The sequence below is a fragment of the Rana temporaria genome, chromosome 10, assembly GCF_905171775.1.
Source record: "Rana temporaria chromosome 10, aRanTem1.1, whole genome shotgun sequence".
NCBI classification, from domain to species: Eukaryota; Metazoa; Chordata; class Amphibia; order Anura; family Ranidae; genus Rana; species Rana temporaria.
The window spans coordinates 7130301-7153016 of NC_053498.1; the positions used below are offsets into that span (position 1 = coordinate 7130301).

At 43.7% G+C, this 22716-nt stretch overlaps 1 protein-coding gene across 5 annotated transcripts in view; it reads right to left on the reverse strand.

The window, feature by feature from the left end:
* Positions 1–22716, reverse strand: part of ARHGAP33 (Rho GTPase activating protein 33) — a 104690-nt gene that overhangs the window by 41734 nt on the left and 40240 nt on the right. For all 5 annotated transcript variants that reach the window (XM_040327099.1, XM_040327096.1, XM_040327098.1 and 2 more), the window contains 6 exons: positions 19885–19982; positions 12574–12652; positions 11528–11608; positions 5939–6076; positions 3472–3564; positions 1633–1755 (listed from right to left, as the gene is read on the reverse strand). In XM_040327099.1, coding sequence (XP_040183033.1) covers positions 1633–1755; positions 3472–3564; positions 5939–6076; positions 11528–11608; positions 12574–12652; positions 19885–19982 — 612 coding nt within the window. The remainder of the gene's footprint in view (positions 1–1632; positions 1756–3471; positions 3565–5938; positions 6077–11527; positions 11609–12573; positions 12653–19884; positions 19983–22716) is intronic.

Below are 22716 nucleotides of genomic sequence, written 5' to 3' on the forward strand. Positions count from 1 at the left end.
ACGATCCGAAGGCGTACGAAGCCGTACGCCTGTCGGATCTTACCCAGATGCTGTTGTATCTTGGTTTGAGGATTCAAAACAAAGATACGACCCGGGAAATTTGAAAGTACGACGGCGTATCAGTAGATACGCTGGCGTACTTGCTCTGTGGATCTACCCCCTAATGTTTCCCCCCTTTTTCGGGTGAACGCCCATTTTAACCGCTTCAGCCCCAGGAGGATTTGGCTGCCCAATGACCGGGGGCACTTTTTAGCGATTCGGCACTGCGTCGCTTTAACTGACAATTGCGCGGTCGCGCGACGTGGCTCCCAAACAAAATTGACGTTCTTTTTTTCCCCCCACAAATAGAGCTTTCTTTTGGTGGCATTCGATCACAATTATTTTTTACGCTATAAACAAAAATAGAGCGACAATTAAAAAAAAAAAAAAAAAAACGCAATATTTTTTTACTTTTTGCTATAATAAATATCCCCCAAAAATATATAAAAGAACAATTTTTTTTCTCAGTTTAGGCCGATACGTATTCTTCTACCTATTTTTGGTAAAAAAAAATCGCAATAAGCGTTTATCGATTGGTTTGCGTCTACAAAATAGGAGATAGATTTATGGCATTTTTTTTGTTATTGTTAGAAATGGTGGCGATCAGCGTTTTTTTTTCGTGACTGCGACATTATGGCGGACACATCAGACACGTTTGACACTATTTTGGGGCCATTGTCATTTATACAGCGATCAGTGCTTAAAAAATGCACTGATTACTGTGTTAATGTCACTGGCAGGGAAGGGGTTAACCACTAGGGGGCAAAGAAGGGTTTAAGTGTGTCCTAGGGAGTGATTCTAACTGTGTGTGGGCGGGGCTTACTGTGACACGACAGTGATCACTGCTCCCGATCAAATCAGTGTCCTGTCACTAGGCAGAACAGGGAGATGCCTTGTTTACAACGGAATCTCTCTGTTCTGCCGCTCTGTGACACGACCGCGAACATCGAGTCCGCGGGCACAGTCACGGAGCTGGCGACTGGCACGGGCACGCCCGCAAGTTGGCTTTTTAAAAGCAAGGTATGGGTACGTCTATATGCGCACAGGAACCATTTTGCCAACGTATATCTTTGTTACACCGTCGGCAAGTGGTTAAAGAGAAGGAGTCAAGGCCGGTGACTTGTCGATATGGTTCCCCCTATCGAGATGGTTCCTGTAAGGACTGCGTAGTCGCAATCCTTGCCGACGTAAATCTCCGAACCTCGGCCGACATCCAGGCTCATTCCTTAACATCCCCGTGGATTGGAGGATGTTAAAAAAAGAGCCAGGAGGCCGAGCAAGCGTAGCGAGCCGTCCGAACGAAGCAAGGACGTGAGGCCGACTGGCCACTTACCTCAAATTCCACGTCGCCCTGGAGGTTCGGTGATTTCCGTCGGCAAGGATCGCGCTTGCGCAGTCCTTACAGGAACCATCTCGATAGCCGGAACCATATCGTCAGATCACCGGGTTTACGCAAAAATCACAACTCATGTTTGAAGCTGAAGTTTAATCTGCTTATATTTTTTGCCTTCCCCGGTTCTAACCCACCAATGCAATCCAGACCACCAAAATATTCTTCATTACACCCAAAACATCCAGAAGCATTGAGCTTACCTCAAAAGACAGCTCATCCGGGGCTTGGGCAGTGTATCGCTTAATAACGTGAGCTGCGGCAATGGCCGGGACATTGATGGACGCCTCTTCGTTGACAAGTAGGCGGTTACCGTGATTATCAATCTGGAGAGAAAAGTAAAATAAAAATAATCTTCTACTTGGAGTATGTTGTAGTTTACCAAGGGCAAAGGTATACATACAGTATATGGCAAAAAGTTGGTGGACACCTGACCATTACACTTACCGTATATGAGCTTGGTGGACATCCAATTCCAAAACCATGGGCAGGAATATGGAGTTGACCTCTTTGAGGCTATAACATACTCTGGGAAGACTTTCCACAAGATTATGGAGGGTTTCTTTGGACATTGGTGATCATTTGTGAGGTCAGGTACCGATATTGGATGAGAAGACCTAGGTCACAATCGGCATTCCAGTTGGGTTCAGTAGGGCTGACCCTACTGGTGGCCCCAAGCTCAAATCTTAGCTCGTAGCCATCACACCAATATGATCTGGTTGGAGATTCAATTCCCAATGAAATTTCGACATCCTTTATGGGAATGGGATGTTGGACAGCTAATATGGAGTTGCCCCTTTCCCCTCCGTTTGTGGCTAGAACAGCCTCCACTCTATTGGCAATCCAACCCATGTCCAATAATAAGGGCTTGTCCCCAACCCATGGCCATTAATACAGGTTTGTCCCCAACTCATGGCCATTAATACGGGCTTGTCCCCAACCCATGGCCATTAATACAGGCTTGTCCCCAACCCATGGCCATTAATACAGGCTTGTCCCCAACCCATGGCCATTAATACAGGCTTGTCCCCAACCCATGGCCATTAATACAGGCTTGTCCCCAACCCATGGCCATTAATACAGGCTTGTCCCCAACCCATGGCCATTAATACGGGCTTGTCCCCAACCCATGGCCATTAATACAGGCTTGTCCCCAACCCATGGCCATTAATACAGGCTTGTCCCCAACCCATGGCCATTAATACAGGCTTGTCCCCAACCCATGGCCATTAATACAGGCTTGTCCCCAACCCATGGCCATTAATACAGGCTTGTCCCCAACCCATGGCCATTAATACGGGCTTATCCCCAACCCATGGCCATTAATACAGGCTTATCCCCAACCCATGGCCATTAATACAGGCTTGTCCCCAACCCATGGCCATTAATACAGGCTTGTCCCCAACCCATGGCCAATAATACGGGCTTGTCCCCAACCCATGGCCATTAATACAGGCTTGTCCCCAACCCATGGTCATTAAAAAGGGCTTGTCCCCAACCCATGGCCATTAATACGGGCTTGTCCCCAACCCATGGCCATTAATACAGGCTTGTCCCCAACCCATGGCCATTAATACAGGCTTGTCCCCAACCCAAGGCCATTAATACAGGCTTGTCCCCAACCCAAGGCCATTAATACAGGCTTGTCCCCAACCCATGGCCATTAATAGAGGCTTGTCTCCAAACCATGGCCATTAATACAGGCTTTTTCCCAACCCATGGCCATTAATACAGGCTTGTCCCCAACCCATGGCCATTAATACGGGCTTGTCCCCAACCCATGGCCATTAATACGGGCTTGTCCCCAACCCATGGCCATTAATAGAGGCTTGTCTCCAAACCATGGCCATTAATACAGGCTTTTTCCCAACCCATGGCCATTAATACAGGCTTGTCCCCAACCCATGGCCATTAATATCACTTTAACAATTCCCTTCCGTTCTGGTGACACTTTCCAATTTCCCAACAATTTCTGTCTAAATGTGAATGGAACCTCCCAAACGTTAATAGGCCCGTTGGGGACTACATCTCCTGCATCTTACCTCCATCCAGTTCAGTATGGGACCACAGTTAATGTTGCTGTCCACAATTCCAGAGAGAGCCTTCAGATAGCGGGAAAGTAGCGGGGCCAGGAGCTAGAAAAAAGGAAGAAAAAAACCTTTGTAAAGGCTTTTGAAATTTTACAGAAAGGGCCACTAAAAAACAAAAATTACCGTATTTATCGGCGTATATCGCGCACTTTTTTGCCCTGAAAATCAGGGCAAAATCGTGGGTGCGCGATATACACCGATACCCGCTTCCCGCGCTGTGTTTGAACCACTGCGCCGACATATACCGAGCGCAGTACACTCGGGTATAGTCGGGCAGGCTCGGCACCTCTCGCGGTAACGTCCTGTGCGTCCTGTATGTCCTTTACGCGAGAGGAGCTGAGCCTGCCCGACTATACCCGAGTGTACTGCGCTCGGTATATGTCGGCGGAGTGGTTCAAACACAGCGCGGGAGGCGGGGATCGAGTGGGAAGGACACCACGATGGCCGCAGAAGGACGCCGGACCGGACGAGGCCGCCGATGGACGCGAGGGGCATCCAAACTAAGTATTTTTTTTTTTTTCAGAAATTTTCCTTCAAGTTCGGGGGTGCGCGCTATACGCCGGGGCGCGTTATAGCAAGATAAATACGGTACTTTAAAAGGGATAGTGTTCTTGGTTTGTTCTCATCAGGGACAAAAGAATTGAAGGCCTAAAAAAGTTTTTCAGTTCATGAGCCAAATATAGCATATTTTGTCTTCTTTTAGAACGACAGGTTGTTGTTCTCCTTTTTTGAAGTTCCAATTAGACAAAGGCAGCCTCAAGGTAAGCAGGTTCCCGATCTCCCTGTATAAGCCATAGTGCTCTGGGGTCACTCAGATATTAAACGTTTATTTGTAAAACAAAAATAGTAACTATATACTAAAAAAAATTAAAAAAAGTTTAAAATCTTACATAAAAACCCATAATTCGAAGTCGAATAAAATATATATATATTAGTCTCCCTTTTACAATGGAAAGGCAAAGGGCTTTAAACCATGGTGATATCATCTTTCACCGATAGGATTTCGATGAAGGTACGACTACATTAAGATTGTTGCATCTTGCTCATAATCAATGCTTTCTAACTTCTGTATGGAAGCAGCCCACTAAAGTCAACATGAATAAATAAAAAATAAATAAAAAAAATCCAAAACTTGATAAGCCCCCCCCCCATCATCAACCAGGCCAGGGTTGTGAGGATGAGGCCCTTTGTTTTTAAGTCTCTAAGGTGTTGAACCTTTTTTTTTAGTATATGGTTACTATGTATTTATTTTTTGCAACTAAAATCATGTTGATTTAAAAAATATATATATAATATATGATATGAAGTATAAATAATATTAATTCTATATAAAGATTTCAGTGAAGTTACAACTGGTTACTGTAGATTATTGCATCTTGCACATCGTCAATGCTTTCCAACTGCTGTATGGAAGCAGCCCACTAAAGTGAACATGAGTTGAATGCTAAAACAATAAATAAATCAAAAAGCCCCCTAAACCCCCACATCTACCAGGCCAGGGTTGTGAGGATGAGGCCCTTTGTTTTTAAGTATCTAAGGTTTTAAACGTTTGTTTTCTAGTATATGGTTACTATTTGTAACTACACCAAAATATATATATATATATATATATATATATATATATATATATATATATATATATATATATATATATATATATATATATTTTGGTGTAGTTACAACTGATTACTGTAGATTATTGCATCTTGCACATCATCAATGCTTTCCAACTGCTGTATGGAAGCAGCCCACTAAAGGGAACATGAGTTAAATGTTAAAAAAAAAAAAAAACACGTCAAAAGCCCCTCAAACCCCCACATCCACCAGACCAGGGTTGTAAGGATGAGGCCCTTTGTTTTTAAGTATCTATGGTTGGTTTTAAACTTTTGGTTTTTAGTATATGGTTAGTATTTTTTTTACAACTAAAATTATGTTGATTAAAAAATAATTCTATAATAATAATATATCATTAATATATATATATATGCACACACACACACACATTTTTTAATAATTATATATATATATATATATATATATATTATAAAATGTGTGTGTGTGCATATATATATATACACATATTAATAATATATTATTATTATTATTATAGAATTATTTTTTATTCAACATAATTTTTGTTGTAAAAAAAATACTAACCATATACTAAAAAACAAACGTTTTAAACCAACCTTAGGATGATACGGTCATCCCTAGCATAATGCACTTTGTCAAAAAGGGAGACTTTTATATATATAAAAAAGTCTCCCTTTTTGACAAAGTGCATTATGCTAGGGATGACCGTATCATCCTTCACAGATGGATTGGTGACGTTACGATAGATTGCTGCATCTTGCACGTCATCAATGCTTTCAAACTGCTGCATGGAAGCCGCCTGGCATCGATATTATGCGTCTCTCACCTGCTCATGGGAGGGTAGTTCCCGACGAGGGGGCAGTTCCAGCAGCTGAGAGAAGCGTCGGTCGAATATGCAGCGGTGAAGATTGGAGTCCAAGTCTTGGAAGTCTTCGTAACTTCGCAGGACTGACCAGCAACGGCTCTGGAATAAAAATAAAAAAAAGGAGAACACGGGGTCAGCGCCAGGAGGCATTTAAGAGATCACCAACATTTACCCCGGGTTTAAATGGTATCCTATACAAAACCAAGTGCACAGGGCTGGACTTACCATTGGGCTTGACTGGGCTCAAGCCCATGGGCCCCTCCCAATGGGGGGCCCCCGGGCCCAATCACGCCAACCCCTTCCCTGTTTGCGGCAACCCCCTCCCGTAATCTTGCGGCAATCCCCTCCCGCAATTTCGAGGCAATGCCCCGTTTGCGGCAATTTCAGCACCCCCCCTCTCAACAACTTCGGCGGATGGATGTAATTCTCTGCAGCTCCAAGCCCCCCCCTTGCCGCTCATGAACTTCGATGCTCCAGGGGGCCCCTTCACTGGGGGGCCCCAAAATTAATGAAGTCGGCACTGGGAAGAGGTCGGTGGCGGATCCAACCCCCCCCCCGCCCCGAGAGGTCGTCGGTAAGAAACCAATCCATTGCTTCTCTGCTCCATGGGGCCCCTTTGATTATTAAGCCCAAGCCCAGGGGCCCCCACCATCCTAAGTCCTGCCCTGCAAGTGCTCATACCTGCAGTGTGCATTTTTGGCTCCATAGGCTTCAATGGAATTGCGTCAAAAATGCATGAAAAACAAATGTAATAGCATTTCTGGTGCGATTTACTGCACGACAACTGACTCCTCCTCCTAGCAACCTTACCACATCCCCCAAAAAAATCCAAAACGCATTAAAAAAGCATCAAAAACACGAATAAATGTAAAAGCGGAACGCATCGCAAGTGTGAATGTGCAGAAAATTCACTTTGCAAACAATATCCAATCACATACAAGGTAATAAACTGTATTTTTTGCTTGCACGTGATTGGATGATGGAAGTTTAGCAGTGTATCGCTTCATTAAGTTAAGGGAAAGTGAACAGCCTATTTGCCTTTAGTAAATCAACCCGAATATGTTCTATATATCATCGACGTATCTCTGCCATTAAAAACGACAGAAACATCTTAACTTAGCCCGGGGCCCTCCCTTAGCGGCTCCAGCCCAGCTTCCTCCAGGGAGGCCTCGGAGTACCTAATTATTTCTGATGTCCTCATTTCAGGCCGCGGCGTTCCCGTGAAGAAAATCGCTGGAGTGAATTGGATGACACAGCAACAGCTAACTGTCACAGCGGGGGAGGGGGGGGCCCCCGGAAGAGGATTTGAAGGGGGTCGCCGCTCCTGCCTCTAATTAGAACTATCACAGCTGTGTTCTGTAGCGTTACGGTGAGGGGAACACTTCCAGCAAACAAATACGCCGCGACATGGACAATGGGGACCTCGCAGAACAAATCCGCCCAACGCCTATCGGGGGGATATTATGTCTGTTTGTATCAAATTATACATCAGACTTTATAGGACCCGGCATCTCAGGAGAGCGTTTTATCGCCCCGCTTAACCACTTAAGCCCCGGACCAAAATGCTGCCTAAAGACCCAAGGGGTTTTTACAGTTCGGGACTGCGTCGCTTTAACAGACAATTGCGCGGTCGTGCGACGTGGCTCCCAAACAAAATTGGCGTCTTTTTTTCCCCACAAATAGAGCTTTCTTTTGGTGGTATTTGATCACCTCTGCGGTTTTTATTTTTTGCGCTATAAACAAAAATAGAGCGACAATTTTGAAAAAAATGCTATATTTTTTACTTTTTGCTATAATAAATATCCCCCAAAAACATATATAACATTTTTTTTCCCTCAGTTTAGGCCGATACGTATTCTTCTACCTATTTTTGGTAAAAAAAAATCGCAATAATCGTTTATCGGTTGGTTTGCGCAAAATTTATAGTGTTTACAAAATATGGGATAGTTTTTTTTGCATTTTTTTTTTATTTATTTTTTTTACTACTAATGGCGGCGATCAGCGATTTTTTTCGTGACTGCGACATTATGGCGGACACTTCGGACAATTTTGACACATTTTTGGGACAATTGTCATTTTCACAGCAAAAAATGCATTTAAATTGCATTGTTTATTGTGAAAATGACAGTTGCAGTTTGGGAGTTAAACACAGGGGGCGCTGTAACATTTAGGGATCACTGTGTATGTGTTTACTAGTGTAGGTGGGTGTGGCTGTAGGAATGACGTCATCGATCGTGTCTTCCCTATAAATGGGATGACGCGATCGATGCGCCGACACAGTGAAGCACGGGGAAGCCGTGTTTACACACGGCTCTCCCCGTTCTTCAGCTTCGGGGAGCGATCGCGACGGAGCGGCTATAAACGAATAGCCACGCCGTCGTCCCGGATCGCTCCTGAAGCCACGGGGACCGCCGCATGTACGGGGGGGGGTCCCGATCGGACCCCCGACCCACGTCAAGCAGAGGACGTATATATACGTTGATGTGCCTGCCTGTGCCATTCTGCTGACGTATATGTACATGCGGCGGTCCTTAAGTGGTTAAATATTACATCTCTAGTGGAGTCCCGGGGTCGATTCTCATTAAATAGCATCAAAGGGAATATACAGACTTTTTATTTATTTCAGTTTAAAAAACAGATCTGTAAACGGGACATTTCTCTTATTTTTAACGTATTAAAAGTTACCGTATTTATCGGCGCATAACGCGCACTTTTTCCCCCTTAAAAATCAGGGGAAAAACGCGGGTGCGCGTTATACACCGATCCTGTCTTTGTCGGCTGTCTCAGAGTGCCACCGGCAAAGACCGAGCCGAGCCGAGTGTACTGGGCACCCGGCTAGGCTCGGCCACGCTCGGCTCCGCCCGCAGCCACGCGAGAGGAGCCGAGAGAAGCCGAACACACCGGAAATCCGGCTCTGCACAGCTCGACCGAGGCGCCAAACTCAAACACACAACGCTGCAACCCCCGGCAGACAGACGCCGGACAAGGCCGCCGATGGACGCCGGGCAAGACAGCAGACGGACCCCGCGCAAAGCCGCAGACGGACGCCGGACAAGGCCATCGATGGACGCCGGCCAAGACAGCAGACGGACACCGACAACGCTGGACGGACGCCGGACAAGGCCATCGATGGACGCCGGGCAAGACAGCAGACGGACCCCGGACAAGGCCATCGATGGACGCCGGGCAAGACAGCAGACGGACCCTGCGCAAGGCCGCAGATGGACGCCGGACAAGGCCGTCGATGGACGCTGGGCAAGACAGCAGACGGACACCGACAAGGCTGGACAGACCCCACGCACGGCCGCGGATGGATGCCGATGGATGCCGGGCAAGACATCAGACGGACCCCGGACAAGGCCGTCGATGGATGCCGGCCAAGACAGCAGACGGACACCGACAAGGCTGGACGGACCCCGCGCAAGGCCGCAGACGGACGCCGGACAAGGCCGTCGATGGACGCTGGGCAAGACAGCAGACGGACACCGACAAGGCTGGACAGACCCCACGCACGGCCGCGGATGGATGCCGATGGATGCCGGGCAAGACATCAGACGGACCCCGGACAAGGCCGTCGATGGATGCCGGCCAAGACAGCAGACGGACACCGACAAGGCTGGACGGACCCCGCGCAAGGCCGCAGACGGACGCCGGACAAGGCCGTCGATGGACGCCGGGCAAGACAGCAGACGGACCCCGCGCAAGGCTGAAGACGGACGCCGGACAAGGCTGGACAGACCCCGCGCAAGGCCGCGGATAGACGCCGGGCAAGACATCCAAAATTTAAGTTTTTCCCTTAAACTTCCCTTCTAAACTTGGGGTGCGCGTTATACGCCGGCGGGCGGTATACCCCAATAAATACGGTATATAAATCCATCACTAAAATCTCACAAGAGCTTTAAAGCCAAGTACACAGGATAAGTACAGATAACTGTTCTTTCTGTCCATTCATTTCTGAGATTTACCCAGCTCTGCCACACAGCTAGAAGGGGGAGGGGATCTGATTTTTCTCTGCTGCAGTTTCACTTTCACCTACAGCCTGTGGCTGGACAATAAAAGGAAAAAAGCAGCGGATTGATAAGCTCATCTCTCGGTCACTCTGCTCACTCCTCCTTTAAGCATGCTTCTTGTGCTGGTTGCTGCTACTCCCACTCCTAGTCTGAGCTCTGCCATACAGGGGGAAGGCAGGTCACATTCAAGACCAGTGGCGGTTCTTCCATAGAGGGCACTGGAGCGCCGCCCCCTCTGGCTCTCGCCCTCCACTGAGTCTAATAACATACATTCATGCATTGCATGAATGTATGTTATTGTTGCCAGCTGCCGCTGGTCTATTCAGAGATGGCCGGAAATTATGCGCAGGCCACCTGAATAACGGCAGCTGGTTGGCTGTGCGGAAGTGCCAGCGGCTCTGATAGGCTTTCCGAGTACAGCCCTCGGCTCCCGGATGTCTTATCCTTGGAACGTACGGGGGGTGCGTCCCTTGGCTAAGACTGACGGCCGTCTCAGCCAATCAGGTTCCCCGATTCTGGTTATCGGTAACCCGATTGGCTGAAGCGTCACCAAGGCGGGAGAAGACACTGAGGGACGTGGAAGGAGTAAGGTAAGTGCATTTTACAGGGCACAGCGGCGACAATGGGCACAGAGGCGACAAAGGGCACAGAGGCGACAAAGGGCACAGAGGCATCAATGGGCACAGTGGCGACAATTAAAGGGCACAGTGACGACAATTGAGGGGAACAGTGACTGCGTTTGATGGCATGGCACAGTGGTGACAATTGATGGCACAGTGGCTGCGTTTGATGGTATGGCACAGTGGTGACAATTGATGGCACAGTGGCTGCGTTTGATGGCATGGCACAGTGGCTGCGTTTGATGGTATGGCACAGTGGTGACAATTGATGGCACAGTGGCTGCGTTTGATGGCATGGCACAGTGGCTGCGTTTGATGGTATGGCACAGTGGCTGCGTTTGATGGTATGGCACAGTAGTGACAATTGATGGCACAGTGGCTGCGTTTGATGGCATGGCACAGTGGTGACAATTGATGGCACAGTGGCTGCGTTTGATGGCATGGCACAGTGGTGACAATTGATGGCACAGTGGCTGCATTTGATGGCATGGCACAGTGACTGCGTTTGATGGCATGGCACAGTGGCTGCGTTTGATGGTATGGCACAGTGGTGACAATTGATGGCACAGTGGCTGCGTTTGATGGCATGGCACAGTGGCTGCGTTTGATGGTATGGCACAGTGGCTGCGTTTGATGGTATGGCACAGTAGTGACAATTGATGGCACAGTGGCTGCGTTTGATGGCATGGCACAGTGGTGACAATTGATGGCACAGTGGCTGCATTTGATGGCATGGCACAGTGACTGCGTTTGATGGCATGGCACAGTGGCTGCATTTGATGGGCACAGTGAGGCTGCAATTTTTTTTTTGTGCCCCCCCCAAAGATTTTGAGCACCAGCCGCCACTGCATTCAGGTATTTACACTGTCAATATTTAAAAACACATTTAGGCTGTGACGGAGTGCGCCGGCCGGGCTTACTTGGCATGTGACCTGTACGATGTAAACCGCCTCTGGTTCGCTGACGCTGGAGTCCTCCGGCCGAGAGTCCGATAGGGCGAGCTGAGAGGAAAAACAAAATCTGGTAAAACACAAATTTCCCCGTCATGGACAGAAATGAAATCAGACGTTAAATAATCTGTAAATGTGAATTGCTTGTCCGTCATACATAGAATCGATCCGCCCCCCTGCTGCACCTTCTCACCTTGTGACTTGCTACCAGTTGCAATGTACAGTCTAAGACTGGGGGGGGGGGGGGACTGAGGAAATGCTTCCTCTTGCCTGCAGCAGAGCAATGACATCATCTCAGCCTAGGCACAGTCGCTGGACTGGAGCTCAAGACAGAAATGTTTATTTTTTTTTAATAAAGGGTGATTTATTTATTTTTTTATTATACGATCTGTAAAATCCAAGACAGTCCCGGGGGGAATCCAAGACAGTCCCGGGGGGAACATCCAAGACAGTCCCGGGGGGAACATCCAAGACAGTCCGGGGGGGAAAATCCAAGACAGTCCCGGGGGGAAAATCCAAGACAGTCCGGGGGGGAAAATCCAAGACAGTCCCGGGGGGGAAAATCCAAGACAGGCCCGGGGGGGAAAACCCAAGGACAGTCCCGGGGGGGGAAACCCAAGACAGTCCCGGGGGGGGGAAACCCAAGACAGTCCCGGGGGGGGAAACCCAAGACAGTCCCGGGGGGAAATCCAAGACAGTCTCAGGGGAAAATCCAAGACAGTCCCGGGGGGGAAAACCCAAGACAGTCCCGGGGGGGAAAATCCAAGACAGTCCCGGGGGGAAAATCCAAGACAGTCCCGGGGGGAAAATCCAAGACAGTCCCGGGAAAATTTGGGAAATATATTTGGATTTGAACAGAGTAGGGAAGGGTTTAAACCCCTGGCAGGTTATTTGCTGCGGTCCGGGTATAAATAATAAACTTTCGGTCACTTCCAGTCCCAGAAACTCAACAGGAAAATGTTTTTTGCCAAAAGATACACTTAAATATACAAAAACTAAAAAAGTGCGTTTCTTACCTGGATCGGGCCATAATTAACATTTTCATAGTGATAATGGGCACAGTCTGCCAGCTTTACAAAAGGGCCACGTGTCACCCTAAAAAAAGTGGCAATGAAAGTAAATATTACAAAAATAAATAAATTAAAAGAAATAAAAACACAACGAGAAATGGAAAAAGTCAGGAGTTAAAGAGTACCTGTCACCCATGCAAACTTTCTAGAACTGTCAAAAAGTTAGAGTACAAATCTGCCTCCCGGCCCCATTCAAACCCAACTCCTCTCTTTCCCCAAATCCCCCAGCACAAATCTCCCCTCCCCCCCCCCAAAAAGAAATAAATCAACCCTTCTTAGCACGGATCCTATACCCTTCCAATTTCCCCTCTGATCACAAATCCTCTCCACCCCACGCCAAATCCCCCTCAGCACAAATCCTGCCATTAATTCCCCACCCCTTAGCACAAATTCTCCCCCTCAAATTTCCCCTTCTAAGAACAAATGCCCCCACCCTCAAAATTAAGCACCAACCTAAATCCCCCCCCCCCCACCCAGTACAAATCTGCCCCTTGCTGAAATCACCCCTGCCGGCAAACAAACCTTTTCCCCCCAACCCCCCTTCAAGCTCAATTCCTCTCTTTGCCCAACTCCACCCCCCCCCAAAAAAAAACTACCCCTCCTATCATAGATCCTTTACCCTTCAAATTTCCCCTCCGAGCACAAATCCTCCCCCCACTCGAAATATCCTCCTCCTAGGGCAAATCCACTTCCCCCACTCCAAATACTCCCCCCACTCCAAATATCCCCCTTGTAGCACAAATCCTCTCCCACCCACTCCAAATATTCCCCTTTTAAGCACAAATCCTCCACCCCCCACTCCAAATATCCCCCTCCTAGCACAAATCCCCCCACCCAAATTTCACCTTCTAGCACAAATGCCCCCCTATTATCCTCCCTAATAAAAAAAAATTCCCCTCCTAGCACAAATACCCTCCTCCCTCTACCATATCACCTTTTCTAGCAAAAACCTCCAAATTCCCCCCTATTAGCACAAATCCTGCCCCCCCCCACCCCTCCTCCCAACACAAATCCCCCAAATCACCACTCCTAGCATACCCCCCAAAATATACCCTCCTAGAACAATTTTTACCCCCTGTCACCCTCCCAACATAAACCCCCCTCCCAATCTCCTTGTAGTGCCCCCCTAGCTCATATGATACCACAGTGCCCAGGGCAGCCACTCTTACTGCCCCACCCCTTGTTGCGGCCCTGACTACTACAATGACCTCTGTTGGGTTCACTTGTTTTACAGAGCGCTGCCCTCCCTACATGCCCGCATCTTTGGATGGATTCTAAAACTGGGGGGGGAGCAGCTAGGATGTAAATGAGCCAATTTTATAAGCTACACACTTTTTCTATATTAAAAAAATAAATTAAAAAAATTGCATATTCTTTTTATCCATTGAAACTGCATATAAATTTGTTCTGTGCGAATGGGGTAAAAAAATCAAAATTTCTCAGGCTGCGTCCGCTGCAGATCGAACGTGTGAATGGGGAAAAATACTACATTAGGGCCACTAGATGGCGCTGATCATCATAAGATATAGGTATGCTCCTCAGCTCCATCTAGTGGCCATAATGCAGTATTTTTCCCACATTCGATCTGCAGAGAATAGAGCCTGAGAACATTCTTTTTTGCCCCATTTGCACAGAACAAAATCTATACACGGTTTCAATGGATGAAAAGCTATGCAATTTTTTATATATATTTATTTTTATTATTTTTATTATCTTTTACAATTTTATTTTTTGAATTATCTTTTACAAGATTGTTTATTTTTTATAATTTTTTTTATTTATTAAATTATATATATATATATATATATATATATATATATATATATATATATATATATATATATATATATATAGAGAGAGAGAGAGAGAGAGAGAGAGAGAGAGAGAGAGAGAGAGAGAGAGAGAGAGAGAGAGAGAGAGAGAGAGAGAGAGAGAGAGAGAGAGAGATACACACACATGATAGATAGATAAGATATATAAATAAGATAGATAGATAAGATCTATAGATAGATAGATAGATAGATAGATAGATAGATAGATAGATAAGATCTATAGATAGATAGATAGATAGATAGATAGATAGATAGATAGATAGATAGATAGATAGATAGATAGATAGATAGATAGGATATATAGGATAGATAGGTAGATAGATAGATAGATAGATAGATAGATAGATAGATAGATAGATAGATAGATAGATAGATAGATAGATAGATAGATAGATAGATAGATAAATAAGATAGATAGATAGATAAATAAGATAGATAGATAGATAGATAGATAGATAGATAGATAGATAGATATATAGATAGAATAGATAAGATTGATAGATAGATAGATAGATAGATAGATAAGATATATAAATAAGATAGATAGATAGATAGATAGATAGATAGATAGATAGATAGATAGATAGATAGATAGATAGATAGGATATATAGGATAGATAGGTAGATAGATAGATAGATAGATATAGATAGATAAAGATAGATATAGAGATAGATAGATAGATAGAGAGATATAGATAAGATAGATAGATAGATAGATAGATAGATAGATAGATAGATAGATAGATAGAGATAGATAGATAGATAGATAGATAGGAGATAGATAGATAGATAGATAGATAGAGATAGATAGATAGATAGATAGATAGGAGATAGATAGATAGATAGATAAAGATAGATATAGAGATAGATAGATAGATAGAGAGATATAGATAGATAGATAGATAGATAGATAGATAGATAGATAGATAGATAGATAGATAGATAGATAGATAGATAGATATAGATAAGATAGATAGATAGATAGATAGATAGATAGATAGATAGATAGATAGATAGAGATAGATAGATAGATAGATAGATAGATAGATAAAGATAGATATAGAGATAGATAGATAGATAGAGAGATATAGATAAGATAGATAGATAGATAGATAGATAGATAGATAAGATAGATAGATAGATATAGATAGAGATAGATAGATTAGATCCACCCCTAAGTGTCTATGCAGTTTCGATGAATGATAAGCAGCAGGCAAGGCTAAAAAAAACACGACACAAAAGGTTATCTTGTTTCTCCATCGTAATGTAAAACATGCGGTGATCCCTGGCGAGGTTCCTGTCTGTTGCAACATTAGAATCGCTCAATTTCCTCTGACAGTCCAAAAATAAACCGGTAAGTTAAGTTCCAACCACAGTTGGGCCAAATATGCTGCTGTATGACTGTAATAACCCTATTAGACTGTAAGCTCATGCGGTGTAGGGAGTAATGTGAATAGTCCACCTACTGGACCTTGCAGAACGCAACAAAACCAAACAAAACTCAACAAAATGCAATAGAACGCAACAAAACGCATCAAAACGCAACAAAACGCAATAAAACACAAAATAAAGCAACAGAACGCAACAAAACGCAATAGAACGCAAAAGAACACAAAACAACAAAACGCAAAAAAACGCAACAAAACACAACAGAGCACAACAAAACACAACAGAGCACAACAGAACACAACAGAACACAACAGAACGCAAAAGATTGCAACAAAACGCAATAGAACACAACAGAATGCAACAAAACGCAATAGAACGCAAAAGAACACAACAAAACACAACAAAACGTAAACAAAACGCAACAGAACACAACCAAACGCAACAAAACGCAACAGAACACAACAGAACGCAAAAGAATGCAACAAAACACAACAGAACGCAACAAAATGCAATAGAACGCAACAAAACGCAAAAGAACACAACAAAACGCAACAGAACACAACAGAACACAACAAAACACAAAGAAACACAACAATACGTAACAAAACGCAACAGAGCGCAACAGAGTGCAACAGAACGCAACAGAACGCAACAGAACGCAACAAAACGCAACAACACGCAAAAGAACGCAACAGAACACAACAGAACACATCAAAACACAACAAAACGCAAAAGAACACAACAAAACGCAAAACACAACAGAACGCAACAGAACACAACAGAACAACACAACAAAACGCAACAGAACGCAACAGAACGCAACAGAACGCAACAGAACGCAACAGAACGCAACAGAACTGCATGCAGAAAAGAAACGGTGTAACAACAGGCACTGCTTCTGGGATTTGTGTGCTGCAAAGTGCTTGTGCTTTACTGTTCCTCAATGTAAGCCTACCAGTCAGGTATGACGGGTCCAAAACAAGGGCTGGGATTTTATCTCAGCAGCTGCTGCTAAGGTGACATACAGTCACCGGAGGAATCAACTGCAGATCTGTACAGGTCTACAGCAATGTAAATAGGGTACAGCAAAATGCAAGTGTCATATTGAAGTCCTTCAAATAGTTCTATAAAACTTGGTTAGCTCAGAGCTTTTCCCTTTGCAGCCACAGACCCCCCCCCCCTCCACCACTACCATAGGGTGTGCCTGGGTACACCCTAATCACCCTGTGCAGTGCCAATAATCCCCGATTCCTGGCACCCAGTGAATGATCTGTAAAGATCGCTCCTGTGTTTATTTTTAAAGGAAGCATAGCAAACGGTCTACTATGCTTCAGTTTGTGAATGAACAGGAAGCCACTCAGCAGGGAGCACTTCCCATTCATTCACTGTCCAGTGCAGCTCAGGCTGCAGAGAAAGGGTCCGGGGAAGCTCTGTCCTTTCTCTGTCTCGAAAGTGAGAAATTAGAGCCTTGATATTTCACCAAAGCCCCCCCCCCCCCCCCAACGGGGCTCCTAAAAAAAATAGTAAAAAAAAAATAATTTAAAGCAATATCGTCAAAAAAATGAAAAATTAAGAAAATCAATAAAAATATATTGGAATGAAAAAATAATGGTACAAAATATAAAATAATAATATAACAATAATAACAATAATAAAAAATAAAAATAAATAAATAGTAAAAAAAATATTATAAAAAAATCTTGTAAAAGATAATTCAACAAAAAATTGTAAAAGATAATAAAAAATAAAATTAATAAAATTAAAATTAAAACGGACACCATCCACTGCTCTGCTGATATACACGCATGTGTGTCTGTGCTCTGGGGTGCACACCCCAAATTTAAAAATAAATTGTAAAAAAAAAAAATATTATAAAAAATAATCTTGTAAAAAAATAAAATTGTAAGATAGTAAAAAATAAATAAAAATAAATAAAAACTAAAACTAATGACACCGTCCACTGCTCTGCTTACATACACGCATGCGTTTTTGTGCTCTGGCGTGCACACACCTAATTTAAAAATTGTAAAAAAAAAATTATAAAAAATAATCTTGTAAAAGATAAATTCAAAAAAATTAAAATTGTAAAAAGATAATAAAATATTATAATAAAAATAAAATAATAAAATGAAAATAAATAAAAATGAAAACTACTGACACCTTCCACTGCTCTTCTGATATACACGCATTTATTTTTGTGCTCTGGGGTGCACACCCCTAATTTAAAAAATAAGAATAAAGTGTAAAAAAAATTATAAAAACTAATCTTGTAAAGGATAATTTAAAAAAAAAATGTAATTGTACAAGATAATATAATAAAAATAAAATTAAAACTACTGAAACCGTCCACTGCTCTGCTGATATACACGCATGTACCCCTAATTTAAAAATAAATTGTAAAAAAAACTATTATAAAAAAGAATCTTGTAAAAGGTATTTCAAAAAAATTAAATTGTAAAATAATAAAAAAATATAAATAAAAATAAAAATAAATAAAAACTAAAACCAATGACACCGTCCACTGCTCTGCTGATATACACGCATGCGTTTTTGTGCTCTGGTGTGCACACACCCAATTTAAAAAATAAACTGTAAAAAAAAATATTCTAAAAAATAAAAAAGATAATTAAAAAAAATTGTAAAAAGACAATAAAAAATTATAATAAAAATAAAATAATTAAATTAAAATAAATAAATACAAAATTAAAACTACTGACACCTTCCACCGCTCTTCTGATATACACAAATTTATTTATTTTTAATTAAAAACTAAGAATAAATGGTAAAAAAAAATTATAAAAAATAATCTCGTAAAGGATAATTCAAAAAAAATGTAATTGTAAAAGATAATAAAAAATAAATAAAATGTAAATTACTGACACCGTCCACTGCTCTGCTGATATACACACATGTGTGTCTGCACTCTTGGGTGCACACCCCTAATTTAATAATAAAAAAAAATTGTAAAAAAAATATTATAAAAAAATAATCTTGTAAAGGATAATTCAAAAAAAAATGTAATTGTAAAAGACAATAAAAAAATATAATAAAAATAAAAATAAATAAATAATCTTGTATCTTGTAAAAGATAATTCAAAGAAAGAAAATTGTAAAAGATAATAGAAAAATATAATAAAAATAAAATTAAAATTAAAACTACTGACACCGTCCACTGCTCTGCTGATATACACGCATGTGTGTTTGTGCTCTGGGGTGCACACCCCTAATTTAATAAGAAAAATAAATTGTAAAAAAAATATTATAAAAAATTATCTTGTAAAAGATAATTAAAAAAAATGTAATTGTAAAAGACAATAAAAAATATAATAAAAATAAATAAAGTAATAAAACAAAAATAAAAATTCTTGTATCTTGTAAACGATAATTATAAAAAATAAAATTGTAAAAGATAATAATAGAAAAATATAATAAAAATAAATAAAATATTAAATTAAAAATAAATAAAAATTCTTGTATCTTGTAAACGATAATTATAAAAAAGAAAATTGTAAAAGATAATAGAAAAATATAATAAAAATAAATAAAATAAATAAAAATTCTTGTAAAAGATAATTCAAAAAAAGAAAATTGTAAAAGATAGTAGAAAAATATAATAAAAATAAAAATACAATTAAAACTACTGACACCATCCACTGCTCTGCTGATATACATGCATGTGTGTGTGCTCTGGGGTGCACACCCCTAATTTATTAATAAAAATAAATTGTAAAAAGAATATTATAAAAAAATTATCTTGTAAAAGATAATAACAAAATATATATAATTGTAAAAGACAATAAAAATATAATAAAAATAAATAAAATAATAAAACAAAAATAAAAATTCTTGTAAAAGATAATTATAAAAAAGAAAATTGTAAAAGATAATATAAAAATATAATAAAAATAAAATTAAAACTATGACACCGTCCACTGCTCTCCTGATATACACACACGTGTCTGTGCTCTGGGGTGCACACCCCTAACGCAATAGGCTTGGCACACCAATGCCCCCCTCCCCCCACCACACACTGTACCTCTTAGTTGGCCTCCCCTTGACACTGGTGGGCGCTGCCGAGGTTATGAGGCGCCCCGCTCCTTCTGTGGCGGTATCCAGGGTGTCCGAACCACGAGCCTGACAAAATACAAATAAGAAGCATTATCGGTATGTGCAAAGTGCCGGCACGCAGCTCCACAAGATACATTCATTATTCATGGCCCCTTCCATCTGCAGACACTTTATTCCAGTCGGTCACATCACATCACATCTTTATACGGCTCACAAAATCTCCCGGAAAAAAAATATCTATTTACAGCCCAACAGAAAATCTGGAGATCGCTACGCAAGTGTGGCCCCAAGGGGCCCCATCGGGTCCCATCTTTGAAGGGTCAAACCAATAACTGAGCAGACCTCCATCGCTCCTGGAGGGTGAAGTGAATGTTACATTCCTTCAGAGTGAAACGCCAAGTCACTTAATTCCGGCAAATAAAAATATCACCATATACATTTGTACGCCAATTTCAAAATCCACCACGGCCACCGTAATGTGACGCAGAGACAATAACCCAAGTATCAGCAGACTGAGAGCGATCATCACTGGGGGCCTCTGAGCACCGTTCCTTGGTTACACCCCCTACCCACCTCTGAGCACCGTTCCTTGGTTACACCCCCCTACCCGCCTCTGAGCACCGTTCCTTGGTTACACCCCCTACCCACCTCTGAGCACCGTTCCTTGGTTACACCCCCTACCCACCTCTGAGCGCCGTTCCTTGGTTACACCCTCTACCCACCTCTGTGCACCGGCCCTTGGTTACACCCCTTACCCACCTTTGAGCACCGTTCCCTGGTTCCACCCCCTACCCACCTCTGAGCACCGTTCCTTGGTTACACCCCCTACCCACCTCTGAGCACCGTTCCTTGGTTCCACCTCTGAGCACCGTTCCTTGGTTACACCCCTTACCCACCTCTGAGCACCGTTCCTTGGTTACACCCCCTACCCACCTCTGAGCACCGTTCCTTGGTTACACCCCTTACCCACCTCTGAGCACCGTTCCTTGGTTACACCCCCTACCCACCTCTGAGCACCGTTCCTTGGTTACACCCCCTACCCACCTCTGAGCACCGTTCCTTGGTTACACCCTCTACCCACCTCTGAGCACCGTTCCTTGGTTACACCCCCTACCCACCTCTGAGCACCGTTCCTTGGTTACACCCCCTACCCACCTCTGAGCACCGTTCCTTGGTTACACCCCCTACCCACCTCTGAGCACCGTTCCTTGGTTAGACCCCCTACCCACCTCTGAGCACCGTTCCTTGGTTACACCCCCTACCCACCTCTGAGCACCGTCCCTTAGTTACACCCCCTACCCACCTCTGAGCACCGTTCCTTGGTTACACCCCCTACCCACCTCTGAGCGCCGTTCCTTGGTTACACCCTCTACCCACCTCTGAGCACCATTCCTTGGTTACACCCCCTACCCACCTCTGAGCACCGTTCCTTGGTTACACCCCCTACCCGCCTCTGAGCACCGTTCCTTGGTTACACCCTTCTACCCGCCTCTGAGCACCGTTCCTTGGTTACACCCTCTACCCGCCTCTGAGCACCGTTCCTTGGTTACACCCCCTACCCACCTCTGAGCACCGTTCCTTGGTTACACCCCCTACCCACCTCTGAGCACCGTTCCTTGGTTACACCCCCTACCCACCTCTGAGCACCGTTCCTTGGTTCCACCTCCGAGCACCGTTCCTTGGTTCCATCCCCTACCCACCTCCGAGCACCGTTCCTTGGTTACACCCCTTACCCACCTCCCCAGTACCACCCATTTTAGAGATCTCAGAAAAAAAGTATGGTGCTAAGTATTTTGTATGGAATTTGTTAATGATAAAAAGAAAGGCAGTATAATAGATCTAGCAACAATGGACACCCCAACAACAATGGACTCCCATAAGCCAGCATCAATAGACCCTCCAGCAGCCAGCATACTCCTTCCAGCAACGATTGACCCCCTGCAACATAAGACCCACCCTCAGCAACAATAGACCCCCCTGCACAAATGGATGCCCTCCAGCAAAAATAGCTTCCCCAGTATCCAGGATTAATAGACCCTCCTGCAGCCAGCAGATCCCTCCCAGCAACGATTGACCCCCTGCAACATAAGACCCACCCCCAGCAACAATAGACCCCCCACCTGCAATAATAGACACCCTTGCAAAAATATATCCCCTCCAGGAACAATAGATTCCCCAGTAGCCAGCATCAATAGACCCTCCAGCAGCAAGCAACAAAGACCCCCTCCCTCAACAGTACATCCCTCCTAGCAATGACTGACCCCCCCCCCCCAGCAACAATAGATTCCCAGAAAGCAACAGAAGAACTCCCCAGCAACAACAGACCCCCTTCCTTCCAAATAAATCCCCTCCAGCAACAATAGACCCCCTTCCTTCCAAATAAATCCCCTCCAGCAACAATAGATCCCGCAGCAGCCAGCATCAATAGACTCTCCAGCACACCCCAGAACCTCTTTCCATTACATACATTCAGTATAGGGGGTGCCGGAACTGCGCTCCCCCGCGTTTCCGCTGGAAAAAAGCCCTGTATAGGACTGAGATTAAAAATAGAACTACAAACCCCCCCCCCCCCCATTTTGGATAGAGTAAGGGGGGGTTATAACCCTGTAAGAGCCTCTTCTCTCTATCCAAAACGTCAGTTCGTGCAACAGATAAAGCGGGGGGGCGCTCCGAAACCAGTGCGCGTGGCCGGTGGCCACCCACGATTGCTCCACATATTATACAGTTGACATCCACACGAAAATCCTGATGCGTTTCGACCTATGCTTTCCCAGTCTTCTTCAGGGAGATTTATAGTCTA